General features: G+C 37.9%; 1 protein-coding gene across 6 annotated transcripts in view; it reads left to right on the top strand.

Annotated features, from left to right (window-relative positions):
* The window catches only part of ANKS1B (ankyrin repeat and sterile alpha motif domain containing 1B), a 1,034,668-nt gene that overhangs the window by 382,543 nt on the left and 631,283 nt on the right, over positions 1-20,842 (top strand). For all 6 annotated transcript variants that reach the window (XM_040980136.1, XM_040980153.1, XM_040980163.1 and 3 more), the window contains exon 11: positions 13,891-14,027. In XM_040980136.1, coding sequence (XP_040836070.1) covers positions 13,891-14,027 — 137 coding nt within the window. The remainder of the gene's footprint in view (positions 1-13,890; positions 14,028-20,842) is intronic.

A 20,842-nucleotide genomic window follows, 5' to 3' on the forward strand; every position in this document is an offset into this window, starting at 1 on the left:
AAGGCTGAAGCACTCAACCCGAATGTTTGAAATTGCAGATACACTTCTGAGGGCAAGCCAGGGATTCACTGTGAGAATCCGCAGATGCAAGAGTTAAAAATTATTTTAAATCATTAAAAATTGAAAACATATGCTACTTGTTAAAGATCCCCACTGTACGTGTAACTATAGATATTGTCCCTTATGTTGCCAAAATAAGGAAAAATAATAAGGTTTCTGTTCATCTCCTCCACAGATATTAAAACAATGTTTTTGATCTAAGACATTGTACTGAATTGACTAATATATTTCCCATTTTTAGTAATATAAAGAGAATGTATTTTTGACATTTCATAGGTACCCTTCCAAGAAGACTTTCCTTTTTGCCCTATGTCCCCCAAACTTTTCTACTCCTTCCCCTCTCTTCATCAGGGTTTGTTAGAAGATAACTTTAACCCACTCTGTATTTTCAAACTTAATTAGCCACAAATCATAACTTTGAATAAGTAAAAAGTAGAAAGACTTCAGTTCCATTAGAACAAGCTCTCTTTAGAACAAGGACTAAAAACAACAATCAAATCCCAAGATGACCATTTCATTCCTATGTATTTCTTTCTGTTCTACCTTAACTGCAAGGAATCAGAGAAAATGTTTGATATTTGTCATTTTTGATATTGGCCTGTCTCACTAAGTATAATAGTTTCCAGTTACCTATGTTTTATTGCAAAAGACAGGATTTCAATTTAACCAAGTTTGCTGCAAATGGTAGAATTTCAGTTTTTTAAAGCTGAGTAATATTCCATTGTGTATATACATTTTCTTTATCCGTTTATCTGATGCTAGAGATCTTGTTCGATTCCAGATTTTAGCTACTGCTAACAGTCTGCTATAAACACGCTGGTGGTATCTCTTCAATTCATTGTGTTCAGATCTTTTGGGCAGATATCTAGTAGTGAGGTCGCTGAATCACTGGGCACATCAGTTTCTAGTTTTTAAAGAAATCTTCCCACCGTTTTCCACAGTGACTGCACCAAGTTGTATCTCCACCCACAGTGTATGCAGTGTTCCCCTTTCTGCACGTGTTCACCAACATTTGTTACTCTGTGTTTTGGATGTTAATCATGCTGACTTGAGTGACATGATAATCACACTGCAGTTTTGAGTTGCATTTTCCTGATGGCTAGTGGTGTTGACAATTTTTTCATAGATTTTTTGACCATTTGTAATTTTTTTTTTGAGAACTGTCTGTTGAAACCTCTTACTGTTTCTTTGTTCACTGTTTAAGTTGGTGATATATTCGCAATATTAATCTTAGTCACATAAGTGATTTGTAGATTTTATTTCATTTTTTGGATGTCTCTTCACTGTATTGAGTCTGTTTTTTCTATGCCAAATTATTGGAGCTTGATTTATTCCCATTTTTTTCATTGCTTTGCTTCCTGTGTCTGGCAGTCTTATATAGGTAGTCATTCCTTCAGCAATGTTTTGGAGTGTTTTTGCTATATTTTCTCCCAGCAACTTCATATGCTCAGATCTTAAATTTAGGTCATTGATTCTTGGTTTGATCTTTGTGTATGGAGAAGGATATACAGATCTAATTTCATTCTTGTACAAATATACATCCAGTTTTTCAGCAACATTATCGAAGAGATTATTCTTATTCCACTGTAAAGTCTGAGTACCTTAGTCCAAAGAGGATCGCTATACGTATGTGGATTTCTAAGTGCTCCTTTCCTTTCATTGATCAATTGTTGATTTTTATGCCAGTATTATGGTTTTTCAAAGATGTATTTATTTTTATTGGAAAGTCAGATTTATAGAGAGAGGAGAGAAAGATCTTCTGTCTGCTTGTTAACTCCCCAAGTGGCCACAGTGGCTGGAACTGAGCTGATCTAAAGTCAGGAACCAGGTGCTTCTTCGGAGTCTTCCACACAGGTGGCAGGGTCCCATGGCTTGGGTCCTTGACTGCTTACCCACACCACAAGCAGGGAGCTGGATGGGAAATGAAACAGCCGGGATTAGAACTGGTGCCCTTATGGGATCCTAGCACATTTGAGGCAAGGACTTTAGGCACTAGGCTATCATGCCGGGCCCCCCATGTTGTATTGATTACAACAGGTTTCTAGAATGTTTTGAGTCAGGTGTTGTGATGCCTCCATATTAATTTTTCTTGTTCACAATCCCTTTGACTATTCTGATTCTTTTGTGATTATAAATTTTAGGATTTATTTGTATAATTCTCTAATGAATGTCATCGATATTTTGTTCTAGATTACAGAGAATCTTGGCTAGCATAGCCATTCTAATGATATGTATTCTTCCATTCCTTTGGCAAAGAGTATCTTTGTTTTTCATATCAATAAAATTCAAGCCCTGTCAGAAGTATTTGGTCAAGTTCATCAAGTGCACATGATTTGCAGAGCAAGGAAATTGCTCAGTAGAGTAAAGAGATACCAAAAATGGGGGGAGAAAATCTGCAAATCAGCTATCCAACCAAGGATTAACCTTTCCAATGCAGTATTGATGCTGGTTGTGGGTTTGTCATATATTGCCTTAAATGTGTTCAGGAACGTTCCTTTTATACTCAAATTGCTGAAGGTTTTTCTCATAAAACAATGTTATATATTATCAAGTATTTTCTCTGCATTTATTGATATAATCATAACACACCTTTTGACTTGTAAATTTTGGATCATCCCTGCACACCAGACATCCCAGACATCATTCTAATGATTTTTTATTCAGTTATTTTGTTGACAATTTTTGCATCTGTGTTCATCAGGGATCTTGGTATACAGTTTTTTTCCTTGTGTCTTTTTCTGATTTTGGTGGCCTCAGAGGAGTCAGGGAGGATTCCATACCTTGCAATCATTTTAATAGTTTGATTATAGTTAGATATTTTTTTTTCTTAAAAGTTTGGTAGAATTCTGCACCATAAAGCCATCTAATCCTGAGCTTTTCCTTATTGGGAGCATCTTTATTACTGGATCAATCTTCATCTTGCTTATAGATATATTAAAGTTTTCTTTGTCACCATCACTTAATTTTACTAGTTTTTGTGTATCCAGAAAACTATCCATTTCTTCTAGGCTTTCTGATTTGTTAGTATGTCACTATTTGTCCTAATTCCTGGTAATTCTTTTTTTTCTGTTTTATTCATAGATTCCTCTCCTTTTTCATTTCTGATTGTATTGATTTGTGTCATTCTCACTCATTGCTATTAATTGGGCTGGTGGGAAGGGTGTGATCATATCTTCCAGTGTAACCTCAGCCTAACCTCCTCCATTGCGAGGTGGTCAATACCTGGAGTTAGTGTACAGTAGTTTCCACCCCCATCCCCAAACACCCATGTTGGCACAGTAACCATACAAAGCATCTGTATGGTCTTCAGTGTAGGCACAGAATCTTGCAACAGAGTCTGCTCCAGGAAATCAGTGATCTGTGAGCAGATACACTGATCCAGCTAGCCGCCATGCCCTATCATGCAGTCACAGTACACAAGGCTGTCACAGTCATAGGGTGCACAGGGATCTACTTAGCCCTGTGAACCTGCCCTGGCCACAAAGAGGGTATTGCTCTTCCCAGATCCAGCTGTCTGTGGATTCTCTGCCCTTCCAGTTTGAGTTCAGGAATCTGTAATATGTACCCCTCAGTCCTAAGAGAGTTCCCAGCACCCTGACAAACTTCCAGGCCAAATTCAGAATCATTGGGTATGCAGATTTACCCTCTGATAAATTTCCCTAATTCATACACTTCCGTGTGTGTGTGCTCACACACACACACTCACACAGTCTAAAACTGCCACAGCCTTTATTATTAGTCCTGTCGATTAAAGGGCTGCTTGCATCATAAGCATCCCATATGGGTACCTAGCCGTTCCACTCCCAAGCCAGCTGCCTGCTAACAGCAGGAAAAGCAGCAGAATACCACTCAAATGCTTACAGTCCTGCCTTCCACACTGGAGATGGAATGAAGTGTCTACTGTTTAAGTTTGGAGAGGTGGTGTAGAAGACATTAGAAGTACTGACTGACTAAGCCAGGGAAGATTTCATAGAGAAAATACCACCTGAGTTATGTCTGACAAATCATTTAACAATCTGTCATACAGAGAAAAGCAGGGTCTGGACACTAGAGGAAACATGGACATTTTCTCACAGTGAGACAAGTTTGTCTCAGCTTATGACATTTTCTTTCAGAATGGATTAGAATTTACTGTGCTGGGTAGGTTTGGGCAGGCAATGACATTAGTAACACTAAAGTTGCCACAGACAACTTTTAATCCATGTAAAGATTTCACACTATCTCTTGTAGTGATGTTTAAAATGGGAACCACTAAATAAATGGCAGTCATTCTAACAGCAGTGAAGGCAGAGGGATAGTTGACACAACCCTACTCTTGTAGATAAATATGTCTCCCTCTTCACTACAACACGTTGTGTGTGTGTGTGTGTGTGTGTGTGTATGAAAGAGCAGATTTCATCACTTATAGAAAAAACTGTGTCACTCCTTGTAGCTTTAACTGTACTTAGAAGAAGAGCGACCCCATTTCTTAAATGATACTTAATACATGAGAAACAGACCAAAGGTTAAATATCTTAAAAGAGGTATGCATGTATCTTGCATATGTCCACATGTTTATTCCCTGTGAACTAGTGCATCGATCACTGTGTTCTGCAGTGCCGAGCAGTGTGTGAACTGAGACTGTTCATCGTGCCTCTGTAAATATCAGACATGAAGAGCTAGAAAGTATTTCTGGCTGCTTGGGATGGAGGTACCTCAAGAAGTCAAACATACTCATTTGGAACTATCAATTTACGAAACCTTTATTTTAAAACAGTAGGCCTAAAAATTATAATAATTAGTTCTTTCAGCAATATTTTGCTAAGAATATGATACCCTTAACTTTCAAATAAAAATTACATTTTGCCTTCTGGATGTCCTAAGACAATTCAGTCTGATTTATGAAAATATATGAAATGAAACCTAACTTTTCCCAGAGTATATTTAAATAAATAGTTAATTCTATACAATGTATTGCTCTTGAAATCTATAATGTTCTAAAGAACATGGAAGCATTTCCTTATATTTTTAAGATTTATTTCGTTTACTTGGAAAGGCAGAGTTACAGAATGAAAGAAACAACAAGTAGATGTTCTATTTTCTGGTTTACCCCCCAGATGGCCAGAGCTGAGCTCATCTAGAGCCAAGAGCCCCTTCTGGACTCACACATGGGAAAGAGGGTCAAGGACTTGAGATATCCTCTTCCTCTTTCCAAGGCTGTAAGCCACGAGCTGGATTGGGAAGTGGAGCAGCTGGAAACTAGCAATCACATGGGATGTTGGTGCCACAGGCAAAGGATTAGCCCATTACTTCATTGCACTGGGCCCTATTAGCCATGCTTCCAAGGAAATATATAACCGTATTGCAACACCTGAGGAAAACTTCTTTTAAGTTTATACCCAAAGCCAGACCATCAAAGTTAGGTTCGGATTTCTGGTTAATGTAGATCTCAATCACAATTCTATATCTCCATAGTTGGAGATTCCCATCCAGTTTTCTTAGAACCTAGTAACATTTTGAATGAAAACCAAACTATAGTTCCATAAATTACTTGGCATATATTAACTTCTTTTTTTTTAAAAGATTTATTTTTATTATGTTTTTTATTGGAAAGGTGGATATACAGAGAGGAGAGACAGAGAGGAAGATCTTCCGTCCAATGATTCACTCCCCAAGTGAGCGCAACGGCTGATGCTATGCTGGTCCAGGAGCCAGGAGCCTCTTCCGGGTCTCCCATGCGGGTGCAGGGTCCCAAAGCTTTGGGCTGTCCACGACTGCTTTCCCGGGCCACAGGCGGGGAGCTGGAAGGGAAGCAGGGCTGCCGGGATAGAACCGGCGCCCATATGGGATCCCGGGGGTGTAAGGCGAGGACCTTAACCACTTGCGCCACTGTGCCGGGCCCTGCATATATTAACTTCTGTGAGAGATACTTCAGACTGGATTGCATGTGTGCTTGTGTGTACATTTTTGTTAGTATGTGATGCACATTTTGCAGTGACATAGAAAAGATGCTATCTGTGAAACTATAACTGTATGTTTGAAAAAAAATAAGGGAAATGGGGTATCACTAGCTTTCTTAGGTAGAAGTAAGTTTATATTGTTTTCAATTTTTTTTAGGATTAATGGTTGTAAAATGAATACAGATGTAGGTTACTTGATGCCTAAAACCCAACAATCTCTGTAGCTGGTATTGTAGAAATGATGAAAGTAAACCCAATCATTTCTATATTTGGAATATGAGAGTTTATCTATCATGTAGGAAGTTTTATCTGTTTCTACACTGGTGCATGCAACCTTTTACAAAAAAAATATTTCTTCTAGTAAAAATTTGATAGAAGATGAAACATAGCAGACATTAATAAATCATTTAAATTTACACTTATTTTGGTTGGACATTACACTTCCTGCTGAATTATCAATATTTAAGATTTTTTTTCTTGACAGTGTTTTGAAAATATATGATAGACATCAAATAAATTATATTAAACCACGTTTAAAATGCATGCAGTGATCCATAATTATCTGATTATTCTGAACATGGGTCCTGACTCCTACAAAAATCAAATCCTATTATAATGTGTGGTGGCAAGATGAAGACAAACCAGACACTCTGCATGTACCCTGGAAGAACTCAGAGTCTTGGAATAAAGGAACACACCAACAGATTGCAGTGAACATAATGGGTGTACAAGATTCTACGGGACTGGGTCGGAGGACACCTAACCCACACTTAGCATCTGTGTGCTTTAATCTCCGTTTCATTGCTCTGTCCTCCCAGTCTGACATCAGGGAAGGTAGCTCTCCTTAAGGAAGTGGCTGTTGACCAGAGACAGAGAAAGTCTATACAGTCTGCTATACACTCAGGATTTCCCAACCAACATGGACTCTTCCAGTTACTTTTATTTTTACATGTTTCCCTATTCAGCAGAGTCCCGATTCTTGCCATGTAGGCATCTTCTTATACATGGCCAGAAATTTCAAGAGAGGTTGTGTTGTCCTGTGTTTAGGCTTTTCAAAATATCTTTAGTTTGCTTGGCCTTCTTTAACAAAATACCATGAATAGAGTGGCTTGTGAAAAAAAAAACAGGAATTAATTTTTTCATATTTTGGTGGCTAGGAAGTTTAAGATCAGTGGACTGGCAGATCTGAAATCATATGAGGGCATGCCTCTTCAATGATGGCTGTTTTCTCACTGTCACTTCGTATGATTTAAGGGGTCAGGCATCTCTCTGCGATGTCTTTTATGAAAACAAGTAATCCTTTTCATAGCACTGAACTCTGGCTTTGTGACCTAATAACCTCCCAGAGGCTCAGCTCTTCTCGCCTCGCCTCGCCTCTCCTCTCCTCTTCTCGCCTCTCCTCTCCTCTTCTCTCCTCTCCTCTCCTCTCCTCTCCTCTCCTCTCCTCTCCTCTCCTCTCCTCTCCTCTTATCACCTCTCTCATATTTTCTCTCTCCTCTCCTTTCTCTTTTCCTGGAAGAACAGGGAGAGAAGAGACATTAGCTTTCGAACCATAACACCTCATCTCCCAGGAGTTATTAGTCATTATTAATGATTGGGTTAAACATCAATATTTGATGGAATCTTGTAATAAGACTTGATAACCCAATGAAACTGTTGGAAATGTGTAGAAAATGGGATGCCGACTGTCTGACACTGTCTGTACCAGCAATGTTGGGACACACTTAAATAAGAGACTGATGGAATTATGACACCTTATGAAGGACTATACTATTGTAGCAACATGGGGGAAATCTGTTGGGGGGTGGGAGTTTGGAAGGGAATCCCAAATAAAATTTAAAAAAAAAGACTTGATAAAAACCAAGAAAGATTTTTATATTATACCGTGAGCTCTGCATCCATCTTTGTTGGCATAGTCTAGGTGTGAAACATGACCTGAAGGATGGTGGACCTGAGAAAATCATACAGAGAAGAATCCAGAGCCCAATATTTATAGCCCAGAACCACTCCAACTTTAGACTGCCTCTTCTATGGAAAGCAGGTGTCATCATTCCCTTAGGGGACTTTTTATATTGTAGTCCAATTATCTCATCAGTTAATGAATTGTTGAAAACCCAACTTTCTAACAAATATTAAAAGGTACAGTAGAAAAAGGGGGGAAAGTAGGGTAAAGACATAAAATGGAGATTTAAGCAAGTTGATATTTTAGGTACATATGTTTAAATTTGTATAATAAGAAAATGATATCTAAGTGGAGATTAATACCCAAAATGTTTAAGAGGCTCAATCAACTCCATAGAAAAAGCCTATATGGTTCAGTTTAGATGGGGAGCAGATGTAAGGACAGAAGAGCTCCAAGGAAGACACACAGATGGCTAACAGATATGCAAAAAAATGTTCAACATCACAAATCAATGCGACTATGAAGTAGCACCTCCCTCTATTTAGATTGGCTATTTTCAAAAGCAAAAACAGATGACAAATGTTAACAATGATGTGGGGACAAAAGGAACCTTTACACACTGTTGGTGGGATGTAAGTTAGTACAGCGGTAGAGGAAGCAGCATGAAGTTTCCTGAGAATACCAAAAGAAGAATAACTAGATGGTCCAGCATTCTCACTGCTGGATATGTATCCAAGGAAAGTGATTTCCTTGGTCCCACAGGGAAAATAATACCAACTTTGGCATCAAATGGGTTAAAATAGGTCCAGGTGGCCCTCAGACCTCATGGTCAGCAGGTTCCAGCAAAATCAGAACCGCCAACTACCCAGATATTTAGGGTATGTGGAGTTTCCCTGATCCTGGAACTGCTCAAACTGGAAGTGCGAGAAAAGTTGTACAGACAACAGTGCAGGCACAGCTTGGGATCACAAGATGCAGAGTGGTGAGCCAGGAGCTGGGGCTACACAGACCATGGTGGAAGTCTAACACAAGAGCCTAGACCTGAAACCTACTGGAGTGCCACAAGTGACTGTAAACAAAGAACTGGGTAGCAACCGTGATAAGTAAAATCGAATTGTAGACCTGTGGATAACAGAGCTTAGCTACCTTCCTAAGGAGAAGAATCTGATAACCAGAAGTACAATGACCAAGAGCAAAAGAAGAGACAGAGGGATATTGAATATTACTGAAGACTCCCCTGCAAAGGAATAAAAAGCTGTTGCCAACTTCAGATTTAACTCAGGAAGACATAGAGAAAATGGGGGATACAGAATTCAGAAAACTCATTATATATAAAGCTTCATATCAACAATGAGAAGTACATACAAGAGTCAAGGAATTTAAAGAATATGTCGGGCCTGGTGCGGTGGCGCAAGTGGTTAAGGTCCTCGCCTTACACCCCCCGGGGATCCCATATGGGCGCCGGTTCTATCCCAGCAGCCCTGCTTCCCTTCCAGCTCCCCGCCTGTGGCCCGGGAAAGCAGTCGAGGACGCCCCAAAGCTTTGGGACCCTGCACCCACGTGGGAGACCCGGAAGAGGTTCCTGGCTTTGGACCGGCATGGCATCAGCCGTTGCGCTCACTTGGGAGTGAATCATTGGACGGAAGATCTTCCTCTCTGTCTCTCCTCTCTGCATATCCGCCTTTCCAATAAAAAATTAAAAAAAAAATCTTTAAAAGAATATGTCACAGAAAATAGCAGCACTGAAACAAAATTGAGCCAAATTATTGGAAATGAAGGATGCAATAGAGCAAATTAAAAATTCAGCAGAAAGTCTCAATCATAAAATGAAGAAGGCAGATGAAAGAATCTCGAAATTGGAAGATATTTCCTGTCACAATGGAGAAACAATCAAAAAGCTGGAAGCAGAGCTGGGTCAAGCTGAACAAAGTATTCAGGAATTAAAAGACACTTTTAAAAGGCCAAAGAGTTTTGGGAGTTCTGGAAAGTGCAGAAAAAGAAACTGGTTTGAAAATGTATTCAGTGAAATAGTAAAGGAAAACGTCTCTAATCTGGAGAAAGAATTGGGAAGCACCATCTAGGAGGGGCACAGAACTCCCAACAGGGTTGACCAAATGCAGTCTTCACCATGACACATGGTGGTCAAGCTTTCTCCAATTAAACATAAGGAGAAGATCTTTAAATGTGCACGTGAAAAAAATCAACTGACATGTAAAGGAATGTCAATTAAAATGACAAGAGAACTCTCACAGGAAACTCTACAGGCCAAAAGAGAATGGAGTAACACATTCCATATTCTAAAAGAAAAAAAATTGTTTGCGTCTTAAGATGGAATGTGTTTCATTGGGTATCTGTGAGGGGAATTCAAAACCTGCATGTATACATGGAAATAAAATTATATATTGACTTGAGATTTTTTTGGTTTCTATGCATAGTTTTTTACATAATTCATATTTGCCATGGGGTTTGAAGATTGCGTTTGTTTGTTTTTTGTTTATTGGTTCTCAAAGATATATTTATTTTTATTTGAAAGGAAGATTTACAGAGAAGAGAGACAGAGAGTTCTTACTTCTGCTGTTACACTTCCCAAATGGCCGTAACACCTGGAGCTGAGCTGATCCAAAGGCAGGAGTCAAGAGCTTCTTTGAGATCTTCCATGTGGGCACAAAGTCCCAAGGGACTGGGCCGTCCTCAGCTGCGTTCCAAGGACATAAGCAGGGAGCTGGATGGGAAGTAGAGCAGCTGAAACCTGAATCAGTGCCCATATGGGATGCCACACTTGAAGGTGGAGGGTCAGCCACTGAGTCATTGCACCGGCCCTAACACCAGTGTTTATTCAGACTATCCTTGCCCCTAATTTGTGTATCTTGATACCTTTGTTTAAAAAAAACACTGAGCGGAAATAGGTGGATTTATTTAAGAATCCTTGCTATGTTGTATTGGTCTGGTTTAGGTTAATGATATTCTGACTTTTTTGTATTATATTTTGAAGTCAGTATGTTTCCAGTTTTTCTTTTTATTGTTTTGACTTTTCTGCGTACATCAAGAAATTCTTAGTCTACCTTCAACACATATCTGGAATCTAAACTTTTATGTCCAACTCAACCTTGTTCCAACAAGAACCATGTCCTCTAGCTGGCTCACAAGCCCTAACTAATCATTCTGTTTGGAGGTATTATGCCATATTTAACATGTAAATATGCCAAAAGATGTTTAATGATTGATTTTTTTCTGTCTATCATTTCTTTTTTATTGTCTCTATATTCCATAGGAAGTTTCTGTGTTGGTGTGACTCTATGTGCAGGTGATGAATGTTCTAACCTTGACTGTTTTAATGGGCCCGATGATCTGCTTTCATGTCCCAAATCACTTTTGCATGCTTATGACATGCTGTTCTGTAGAAAGGCAATGTGGCATCAATCTGAAACTTCAAGACTTCTAGTTAATGAAAATTAGGATGAGTTTCCCTGTAAAATGTGGATGGTAGTAGAAGAACCTGTTTCATCAGCTAATTTGAAGAGTAAATGAGAATCTTTTCACAAAGGGATTTAATATGTCATCTGTACACAGTTAAGGCTCAACAGAAGTCGGCTACATGGGGCTGACACAGCAGAGCAAGTAAAAGCTGCAGCCCGCAACCCTAACTTTTGTGTCCTGGCTGCTCCCTTCTAATGTGCCTGGGAAGCCATGGAGGATGGCCAATCTTTGGACACTGGCACCCACAAGCATTTCTCTCTCTTTGACAAATGAATAAAAATAAATATTAAAGAACAATAAAGTTGGATGCCATCTTTTTCATTATCATCATTATCATCATCGTAATTACTTGTTACTCATTTCTCAATATTTGGTAGTTTTTATTGCTTATAGAATCAACTTTAAGCTTCCTTTCACTCTTCCAAAACTGCCTCTTTTTTCTTCCTGACACAAGATAACAGCTTCAGCTATGTTCTTCCCACTCTCATGCCCTTATGTCTTATGTTTTCTTAGACTTTTCTTGCTTGAAGTATGTAGACTTTTACAACTAACTTGCCTCCTGCCAATCTGATTCTTCTCACAGCAGCGTTTTTATCTTTGTTCTATCATTATTTCTCAAGTTATGGCACGTTATAATTTTTATGTCCACTGCCACACTTGATTGTATTTTCTGAAGGACAGGGAATCTTTTTTTTTTTTTTGTAACAAAACTTTAAGTAGGTTTTATTTTTAAAACAATTTCAACTTCATGACGATATCGAGCTAAAGTCCTGGGAACCCATATTTGCCCATTTGTTTCTCTAGTCCTCTTCTTTTTTAGCAGATAAGATAGTATTGGATGCATGTGATTGCCTCCAAGAAATGTGTAATCAGATGGGTCTATGCATGAATGAAACAAAGAAAGGACAAATTGAAGAGATTCAGATAATTTTGTCATTGTCTTGCTGACTCCTTTTATGGTTTCAATACATACTCAGACTTTTCTTTCCTACTCAGAAGAACACTCCACCTATTCTGAAATACCAGTTCAAATTTCACTTTATTTATTACGCATCAAAGTGTTTTCTGGAAAGTTTTAAGACTTTTTTTTAACTAGCCATCTAATTCAGTGTATCACAATTGAAACTTTTTTTTTTTTTTTTTTTGCTTCACAAGTAAATGTCTAGGTTCTCCAGTGAGACTAAATTATATTTCTATGTGGTGGGTAGAATTCATCCTCTTGAGTTTTATGAACAATGAACGCCTTTATAAGTTGTTGCTTTTCACTTTGCTTTCTAGACAGTGGTTACAGATCAGAAAAATCTGCTGGTTTATAAAGAATTAAAAATCACATTCTCTTTTGCATCCATTCAGCTGACTTCCCAGGATAGAAAATTATTGGGAACTAATTAAAAATATAATAGAGAAGTAAACTATTTGCAGGTTTGAGTTTTCAGCATTTCCAATAAAAAGTTATAGAATGTTGCAAATTGCCATTAAAATAGTGTGACATTTTATGTGATGGTGGAAGTTATAAATAGAATATTTTCTACCTTTCCTAAATATTTTAAACTGTACCTTTGACTTTTAAGTGTAAATTTCAAAAAAAAATATTGCACATAGGGAAGATTAATTTTGATTTTGGTATTTTATTCATTTTATTTTGACTGAATCAGATGATATGCTGAACTAGGAGGTAGAAATGAGGCTTATTATTGTTTTTGTTTCAGTTTTTTTTTTTCACATTGTAAGGCTGTTTTGCACGAAAGCCAGCCTTTTATCCAAGTTCATTCATTCGGATACTTTTCCATGATTGAGGGATTACTGAGAATAGTGATTTGAAGGGGTTTGAATTTGGATATGAGTCAGCGACTTTTAACACTACTATGTAAAGAGCTTTAATATAATCATGTGTCTTTCATATACTGGTGCAATCTGAAAAGGTGTCATTATGAATTGAATAATAACACTCCTCTTCTTGGAACAGTACCACAATTAGTGCTCTTGGCCATTTAAAAAAATAATAATAAATAAAGAGCAGATCCAGTGCTAAGCAGCAGCAGCAAGTCACATCTGCTCCACTCCTGACCCAGCTCTCTGCTAATGCACCTGGGAAAACAGCAGAAAACGGTGCAAATGTTTTAGCCCCTGCATCCACATGGGCATCCACATGGGAGACCAGGGGAAGCTCCTGGCTCCTAGCTTCACGCCAATCCAGTTCCAACCATTGTAGCCTTTTGGGGAGTGAACAAACAGGTGAAAGATGTTTCATTCACATACTCACTCTCACTTCTCTCCCTCTTTCTGTCTTTTCCTCTCATTTTCTCTACAACCCTTCCTTTCAAATAAATAAATCATTTTTTTCAAAAGCAAACAAAGTATTCAAAAAACATTATGTAAAATCTGCCAAGCATATTCCTCATTATGATCTTGTCATTGATACTACTTTTGTCACTAAAGTAATTTCAGATCCTAATAGGTAAACCAAGTGATCAGTAATTAGGTTCATGGCAGTTCTATTTTTATTCACAGATAATGCCTCTGAGGTAGCAATTACTGCTCCAGGAACTAGTAACCATAGAAACAGCTCAACAGGCCCTACTCCTGACTGCTCACCTCCATCCCCCGACACTGCCCTCAAAAACATTGTGAAAGTTATTCGACCCCAGGTAAGTACCCAGAATGAATCATCTGCACTGTAATGTCTCTTGGCTTTGGATCGGCGAGCATACACCGCTTACATTACACTGTCTGGATACATTTTTGGTGTGTCCATGGAGTTTTGAATTATAAGGACTCAGAAAAGGAAGTTTGCTTCCTTTGTTGTTGACTAAAGGTACTGATCTCTGCTTTAGCTTTCGGAATAGTAATCATACATATTATGTGAATAACTAGAGAAGCACAGAAAAATGACTATTTCAAATATTTTTGTATCTCTCATCATTTTAGTAACTAAGTTCCAAGTATTGAGCTCTTCTGTGGTCCTGGTACCCCCGTTTCTTTGGTTTCTATTCTGGATGGGGAACTCACTTCTTTTTTGACAATCTTTACATGGTTAATTAGGGCACAAAGGCTCAAGGGCTCCAGGAAAGTGGTTAAGACTATTATTTCCACATTTTTTCCCCTATATCTGGTAAAGTGGAACTCACTTCTATATTGTCCAAATCTAAGGTTTTTTCTTTTTTTTTTTTTTTTTTTTGATGAGGTTTACATAAGTTGATCAGCATGGGAAGGATCAAGAGTTAGGGGGAAAATGGGTGAGGCCATTGTTTCCAAATTTTCTTTTTCTTCCTCTTGTGTCCGGGGTAGGGGGAGAAATCACACCTAGACCCCCGACTGCCCCAGGGTCCAGCGATGGGAAGTGGCCACCTGACATCAACCCGGGTGGAACCTCTTCTGAGGGATCTGTTTAAGTGATTTCGGTAGTTCTGAAATGCTGTCGATCAGACGTCGATCTCACCGATCCAAGATTTTTCTTCAGGTTTTCCGTGCGTGACAGTTTCTACTGTTGTCTGCATTTGAGCTTGCATCTCTCATTGCTACTGATTTTCCTCTGGGTTCACATCCCTCTAGTTAGTCTTCACCCTGCATTTGTTTTTTTCATTTTCCATTTCTGTCACTTGCCTGCATTAATTTTTTTGCTTCCCCCTTCTCTTTCACTTGGATTTCCCAGTAGGCGGTTTGGAGGCAAGCTTTAGAAATATCATTGGGACAAGCTGTTCTGTGATATTTCATTGAAAATAGCGCATATAAAGCTGTTTGCCTTATATTTTTGCCAACAGATGGACCCAGAACATGGAATTAGTGGTATTCTCAACCTGGCTCATGCTGAATGGGTCTCATAAAATTCAAGAGAGAGGGACTTGGGAATCCAGTCACTGCCATTCACCATCCTCTTAAATATATACTATGAATAAATCCTTTCAGCCAGTTCATGGGACACATTTGTGTTGGTCTAAATGAGCAATGTTTTGTTTACTAGCTTCTTTAAAATAATAGAAGTTCCAATTAACAAAATGCTGTTTAAATTTCAAATATCCACTATGGCTTATAGAATGCTTTCATATAATTTGTCTCATTCGCCTTTACCAATTATGAGAGAATTACTATTCTAATGTTATGAATAATGGTATTGCCCTTTGCAGGGGCTAAATTATCCTAATGATTTGGTGTTCCTCTTCTTTGCTTTATAATTGTCACCTACAGTCCTATTCAGGGTTTAGAAACATCCTCATGATCTTGTGTAATGTCATACCTTTTGACAGCATTGTAGAGAGTGTTTCAATATGTACAGGTTAAAGGGGGCAATGTTTGCAAGAATTCTCTTTCCTCATACAATGAAGTTTGAATTCAGTCTTGGGATTTAGGATAATAAACAGCCAACTCCAGACTCAGAAGCTGTTTGTTAGCATTTGTTTTCATTGATTCTGAGAGTGTTTCTGATATTATTGTGTATCTTGGTCATTTCCAGCATCTTTAGAGCTACCTAGATAAGATGCTGTCTTACATATGCTAATGAAATTAATTACTAAATGCTTTTTTACTTCCGCATCAATGCAAATGTATTAATGTATCTTTCCTTGGCTATTTGGTAATGAAAAAGGTTGCTTTCTGTTTATCTATATTTGTCCAATCAATTTCTAACAGGCACTGTATTCTTTTCTGTACATTTTATTTGTGTTTAACTTACTTACTTGGGTAAACTTTGAAGGAATGTTGAAGCGCAAAATTCATCTTGAACCCATTCCTGGGTTACACCAGTTCTTCAAGATTTGTGATAGGCGTTATAATAATGAGTTAAAAGGACAAAATAGCAGCTGGCACAGTGGCTCAATAGGCTAATCCTCAGTCTGCAAGCAGTGACATCCCAAGTGAGTGCAAGTTCTAGTCCCGGCTGCTCTATTCCTAATTTCAGCTCCAGGCTTATGGCACCCACGTGGGAGATCTAGAAAAATCTCTGGGCTTCAGATTAGTTCAGCTCTTGCTGTTGTGACCATTTGAGAAGTGAACCAGAAGATAGAAAATCTATCTCTTTGTCTCTGCTGCTCTTTGTAGAACTGCCTTTTAAATAAATAGTAATTTTTCTTCTAAACATTAAAAGATAAAATCAACTACATAAGTAACTCAGAATCATGATACTTAAATTAAAACAGTACAGCCTGGTAGACATATATGTAATAGGACAATAATAACTAATAACCATTATTGAGAAGGAAAGTAACCTCAACCAGATACTTTCTTCTGCACCAGAAGTTTTTATGCATTAGTTATTTGTCCTTCTGACTCCTTACCCCCCGGGGGTCCACAATTACTACAAAGGAAGGAGTAGAAACTCCAACAGGGAAGAAATTAGGAGTTTGGGGATAGTTTTGAAAACAGAGTTTGGGGATTAGCAAGTATAAACAGAAGATGGAGAGATGAGTAAATGAGGAATCTCTCTGATGTGTTCTGACAAAAAAAACAAGTATGTCAGGGATGGAAACTATTGATAGCTACTCTTCCAAAGAGAGTATAATTATTGCTCAGCTTATAAAAATCTACGTTTTAATCACAAATTTAATCCTCTGAGTATTTGGTAATTCTGGTTTTCTATCTGGAAATGCAAGAAATATAAAATTAAATAGACTTGTGAGTATTTATGCACTTTTAATTATTTAATAATTTGAAATGATAATTGCACATTTGAATCTGGTAAGGGTCCTCAAAAATTAAAGTACCACTTAATGCTAATTATTGGATTTATATTCCTTTGCTTGGGCATTAGCTGATCTGAGCAGTATTTTGTTGTGGAATAAATGATATTGAATAAGAGATAAACAAACTTTAATTTTAGTCACAGAGTTAGATAGCTTGCTTAGACAATGTTATGTCAAGTTAGGGGACCCTTTACTTCAGGCATAACTATTGTCACTTTCTCTGCCTTAATCATACCTGCAAATGAAAAAAAAGTGCCCATTTTCACCAAGGAGTCCTTTGTTTCAGTATGGAATGAGACTGATTGCGCGTTGCATATGTTTCTGATTGGTGTGTTAGTAACTTGTGAGCTGCAGACTTTCCAGTGCTTTTTTAAAAAATTTCATTTTATGACACTGTTTCATAGGCTTTGAGATTCCCCCAACCCTTCCCCATGCTCTCCGCCCATGTTGGATTCCTCCACATTGTTGCAGTATTACACTTCATATTCAGTCATGTTTCCCAATGCTTTTTTAAAAAACTTAATTTTATCTACCGCATTTGTGAACTTAGTAATTCACAGCTGTTAGTTCTGCATCTTATATTTGATCTTTCCCCCTCTGCTTCATTGCATTCGTTCATGTGTTAGAATCCCTCAGACTGTGAAACCTTATATTTTTAATTTATGGTAACTGAAGTAAACTCTGCCGATTTCTGTTTCTCTCAGCATATTAAATGACAAGGCTGAGTTTCTATCTTTAGATAAAACACAAGACTGGGCTCATTTACTTGCTTTGGGCTTTATGGGCGCCGATTCTAATCCTGGCAACCCCACCTCCCACCCAGCTCCCTGCTTGTGGCCTGGGAAAGCAGGCAAAAATGATCAAAAGCCTTTGGGACCCTGCACCCATGTCGGAGACCTGGAAGAAGTTTCTGGCTCCTGGCTTAGGATCAGCACAGCTCTGGCTGTTATGGTCACTTGGGAAGTAAATCATCAGATGGAAGATCTTCCTCTCTGTCTCTCCTTTCTGTATATCTGACTTTGCAATTTAAAAAAATGAATCTTTAAAAAAAATAGGGGGATCTGCATTATAGTTTAATAGATTAAACTTGCATCTGACTCACCAGCAACACACATATGGGTATTGGTTCCTGTCCTGGCTGCTCCACTTCTGAACCAGCTCCACTGCCAATGGTTGGGAAAAAAACAATGGAAAATGGCACACTCCTGCACAATAGCTCAGTGGCTAACTTCTTACCTTGCACATGCCAGGATTCCATAGGGGTGCCAGTTTGTATCCTGGCTGCTCCACTTCCCATGCAGCTCCCTGCTTGTGGCCTGGGAAAGCAGTTGAGGACAACCCAAAGTTTTGGGACCCTGCACCCATGTGGGAGACCCGGAAGAGGCTCCTGGTTTCTGATCATTTCAGCTCCAGCCATTGCGTCCACTTGGAGGGTGAACCAGTGGACATAGTGTCTTTTTCTCTGGTTTCCTTCTCTCTGTAAATCTGCCTTTCCAATAAAAACAAGTTTTAAAAAGAAGAAGAAAGAATATAAAAGGAAAGGAAAGAAGGAAGGAGGAAAGGGAGGAGAAGGAAGAAGGGAAGGGAAGGGAAAGGAAAAAAGGGAGGGGAGGGGAGAAGAGGAGCAGAGGGGAGAGAAGAGAAGGGAAAGGAAGGGAGGGAAGGCAAGGGAAGGGAGAGACCCAAGTACTTAGTCCCTGCACTCACGTAGGAGACCTAGAAACAGCCCTGGGCTTTGGAATTTGTCCTGAGTCCTAGCTGTTACAGGCATTTGATTAGAGTTGAAGCAGCAAATGGAAATTTCTCTCTCTCTCTCTCTCTCTCTCTCTCTCTCTCTCTGATACTGCTTTTCAAATAAGTTAAAAATAATTCTTAAAAAATAAAAGAAAAATATTAGTTTGATCTGTTGACATGCTCAAGCTTTTCTTTCTACCAAATAATTACATTGCTGGTGATAAATTTTTAAAGATATAAAATATAAAGTGTGTGCAATTATCACACACATCATGCTGTTCTGAAGTACGTATACTTTGTGAGGTGGTAATATATGTAGTTTATAGATTAATTATCCAACACACTTATCATTCTTGTCAGAATATTTAATATGCAGTCTTTTAACCCTTTTCACAAATACGATATATTGTGTTCCCAGTGATCATGAGTGCTGTACAATAGATCTTTTGGATGTATTCCTGCTTTCTAACTGTAAATATGTATCCTTTTGTCAACACCTACTCAACTCTCTCCCAGCCCTGCTCATCTCAGCCTCGAGTATTCATTGTCGCACTCTTACTTCTGTGAGATCAACCTTTGATCTCACGTATGAGCAAGATGATTCCGTATTTGTCTTCTTATACCACTTCAGTGTCACTGATCATCAAAGAAATGCAAATCAAAACCTCAGGGAGATCTGCTCTCATGAGAATAGTAACAAAATCAAAAGATGACAGGTGGTGGCAAAGAAAAAAGAGAACCCTTGCACGTTGTTGGTGGTAATGTAAACCAGTCCAGCCATTGTGAAAAATTATGTGGAGGTACCTCGAAAGACTGAAAATTGAACATCATTGTAACCCAGAAACTTTGTCACCAATAGCAGTTTTGAGATTTCAGCTTCCTCTACCTTCTCACCTTCACATATTTTTAAATTTAGCTGTCCTTATGAGTGTGAAATAATTCCCCATTATAGCTTTCGTGTGCTGCTTTTATTCTGGTGTCTAGAGATAACGAATTGCCTTTATCCTGTGGTTATTGCCCATTCTTATGTTCTCATTTGAGGAATATCTCTCTACTTTTTCCCCAAAGATTGTTCTACTTTCTAATTATCAGTTTTTAGTAATTCTTTGTGAATTGGCCAGTAATTCTAAGAATATGGCTCATTTTTCAGGCATTAATACTATAAATGTCTTTTCCTGGTCTGTATTTTAATAACTTTTAAATTTGCTTTTTTTTTTTTTTGCTTTTATGGTTGCTGTTCTGGTGTCCTGATCATACTGTGGCTATACATTCCCATATTTTTTCTAGAAACTTTCTGGTTCTGAATTTTATGGTTAGTGCTATAATCCACTTCAATGTAACTAGCGTATAGTTTGAGGCAGAAGCCAAGATTCCATTTTTGCTACATGGAAAAGCACTTTTTTCCTCATTGTAGTAAATTAATATTGTGAATTACTGATTGTAGTCATTTCTAGTTATTTGTTATTGGTGTATACACATAGAATTGTGTTTTATATTATTTATTTAGTGTTATTTGAAAATCATAGTTTTATAATACTTTTTAAACTATTCCCTAGGATTCCCTAGGATTCTCTCATGTCTATGGAGAATAATGATTAGAATAATGGTAGTTTCACTTCTTATAGTCTAATTTTTATATCTTTTTTACTTTCTTATTGCCGTGACAGCATCGAATGGTACATTTATGTGGTAAAAAGAAAAACCCTGTTTTTTGTACTCTTTGGAGGAAAACACTTAGTGTTTAAATATCAACTTTAAGATGCTTATTTTGTGCATATATTTGTCTCCTACCTTGCTAAGAGATTTCAATAGAAAGAGATGTTGAGGTTTTTTAATTTTTTACATGTTTATTTGGTAACCATATGATTTTCTCCTTTGTTCTACTGAAGTAGAAAATGACACCATTTTATTTTAAATGTTAATCCAACTTTGCATTTTTTTGTTATGTTTAATTATTTTTATAGCAAAGTGTATAATAGAGACACTTTGGATAGAGTATTAGGGATGGATAGATAGCAAAAATCATCAGGACTGAAAAATGTCTTGTGAATTGA

This window comes from Ochotona curzoniae, unplaced genomic scaffold, assembly GCF_017591425.1.
Source record: "Ochotona curzoniae isolate NIBS_2020 unplaced genomic scaffold, NIBS_Ocur_1.0 contig_1014, whole genome shotgun sequence".
NCBI classification, from domain to species: domain Eukaryota; kingdom Metazoa; phylum Chordata; class Mammalia; order Lagomorpha; family Ochotonidae; genus Ochotona; species Ochotona curzoniae.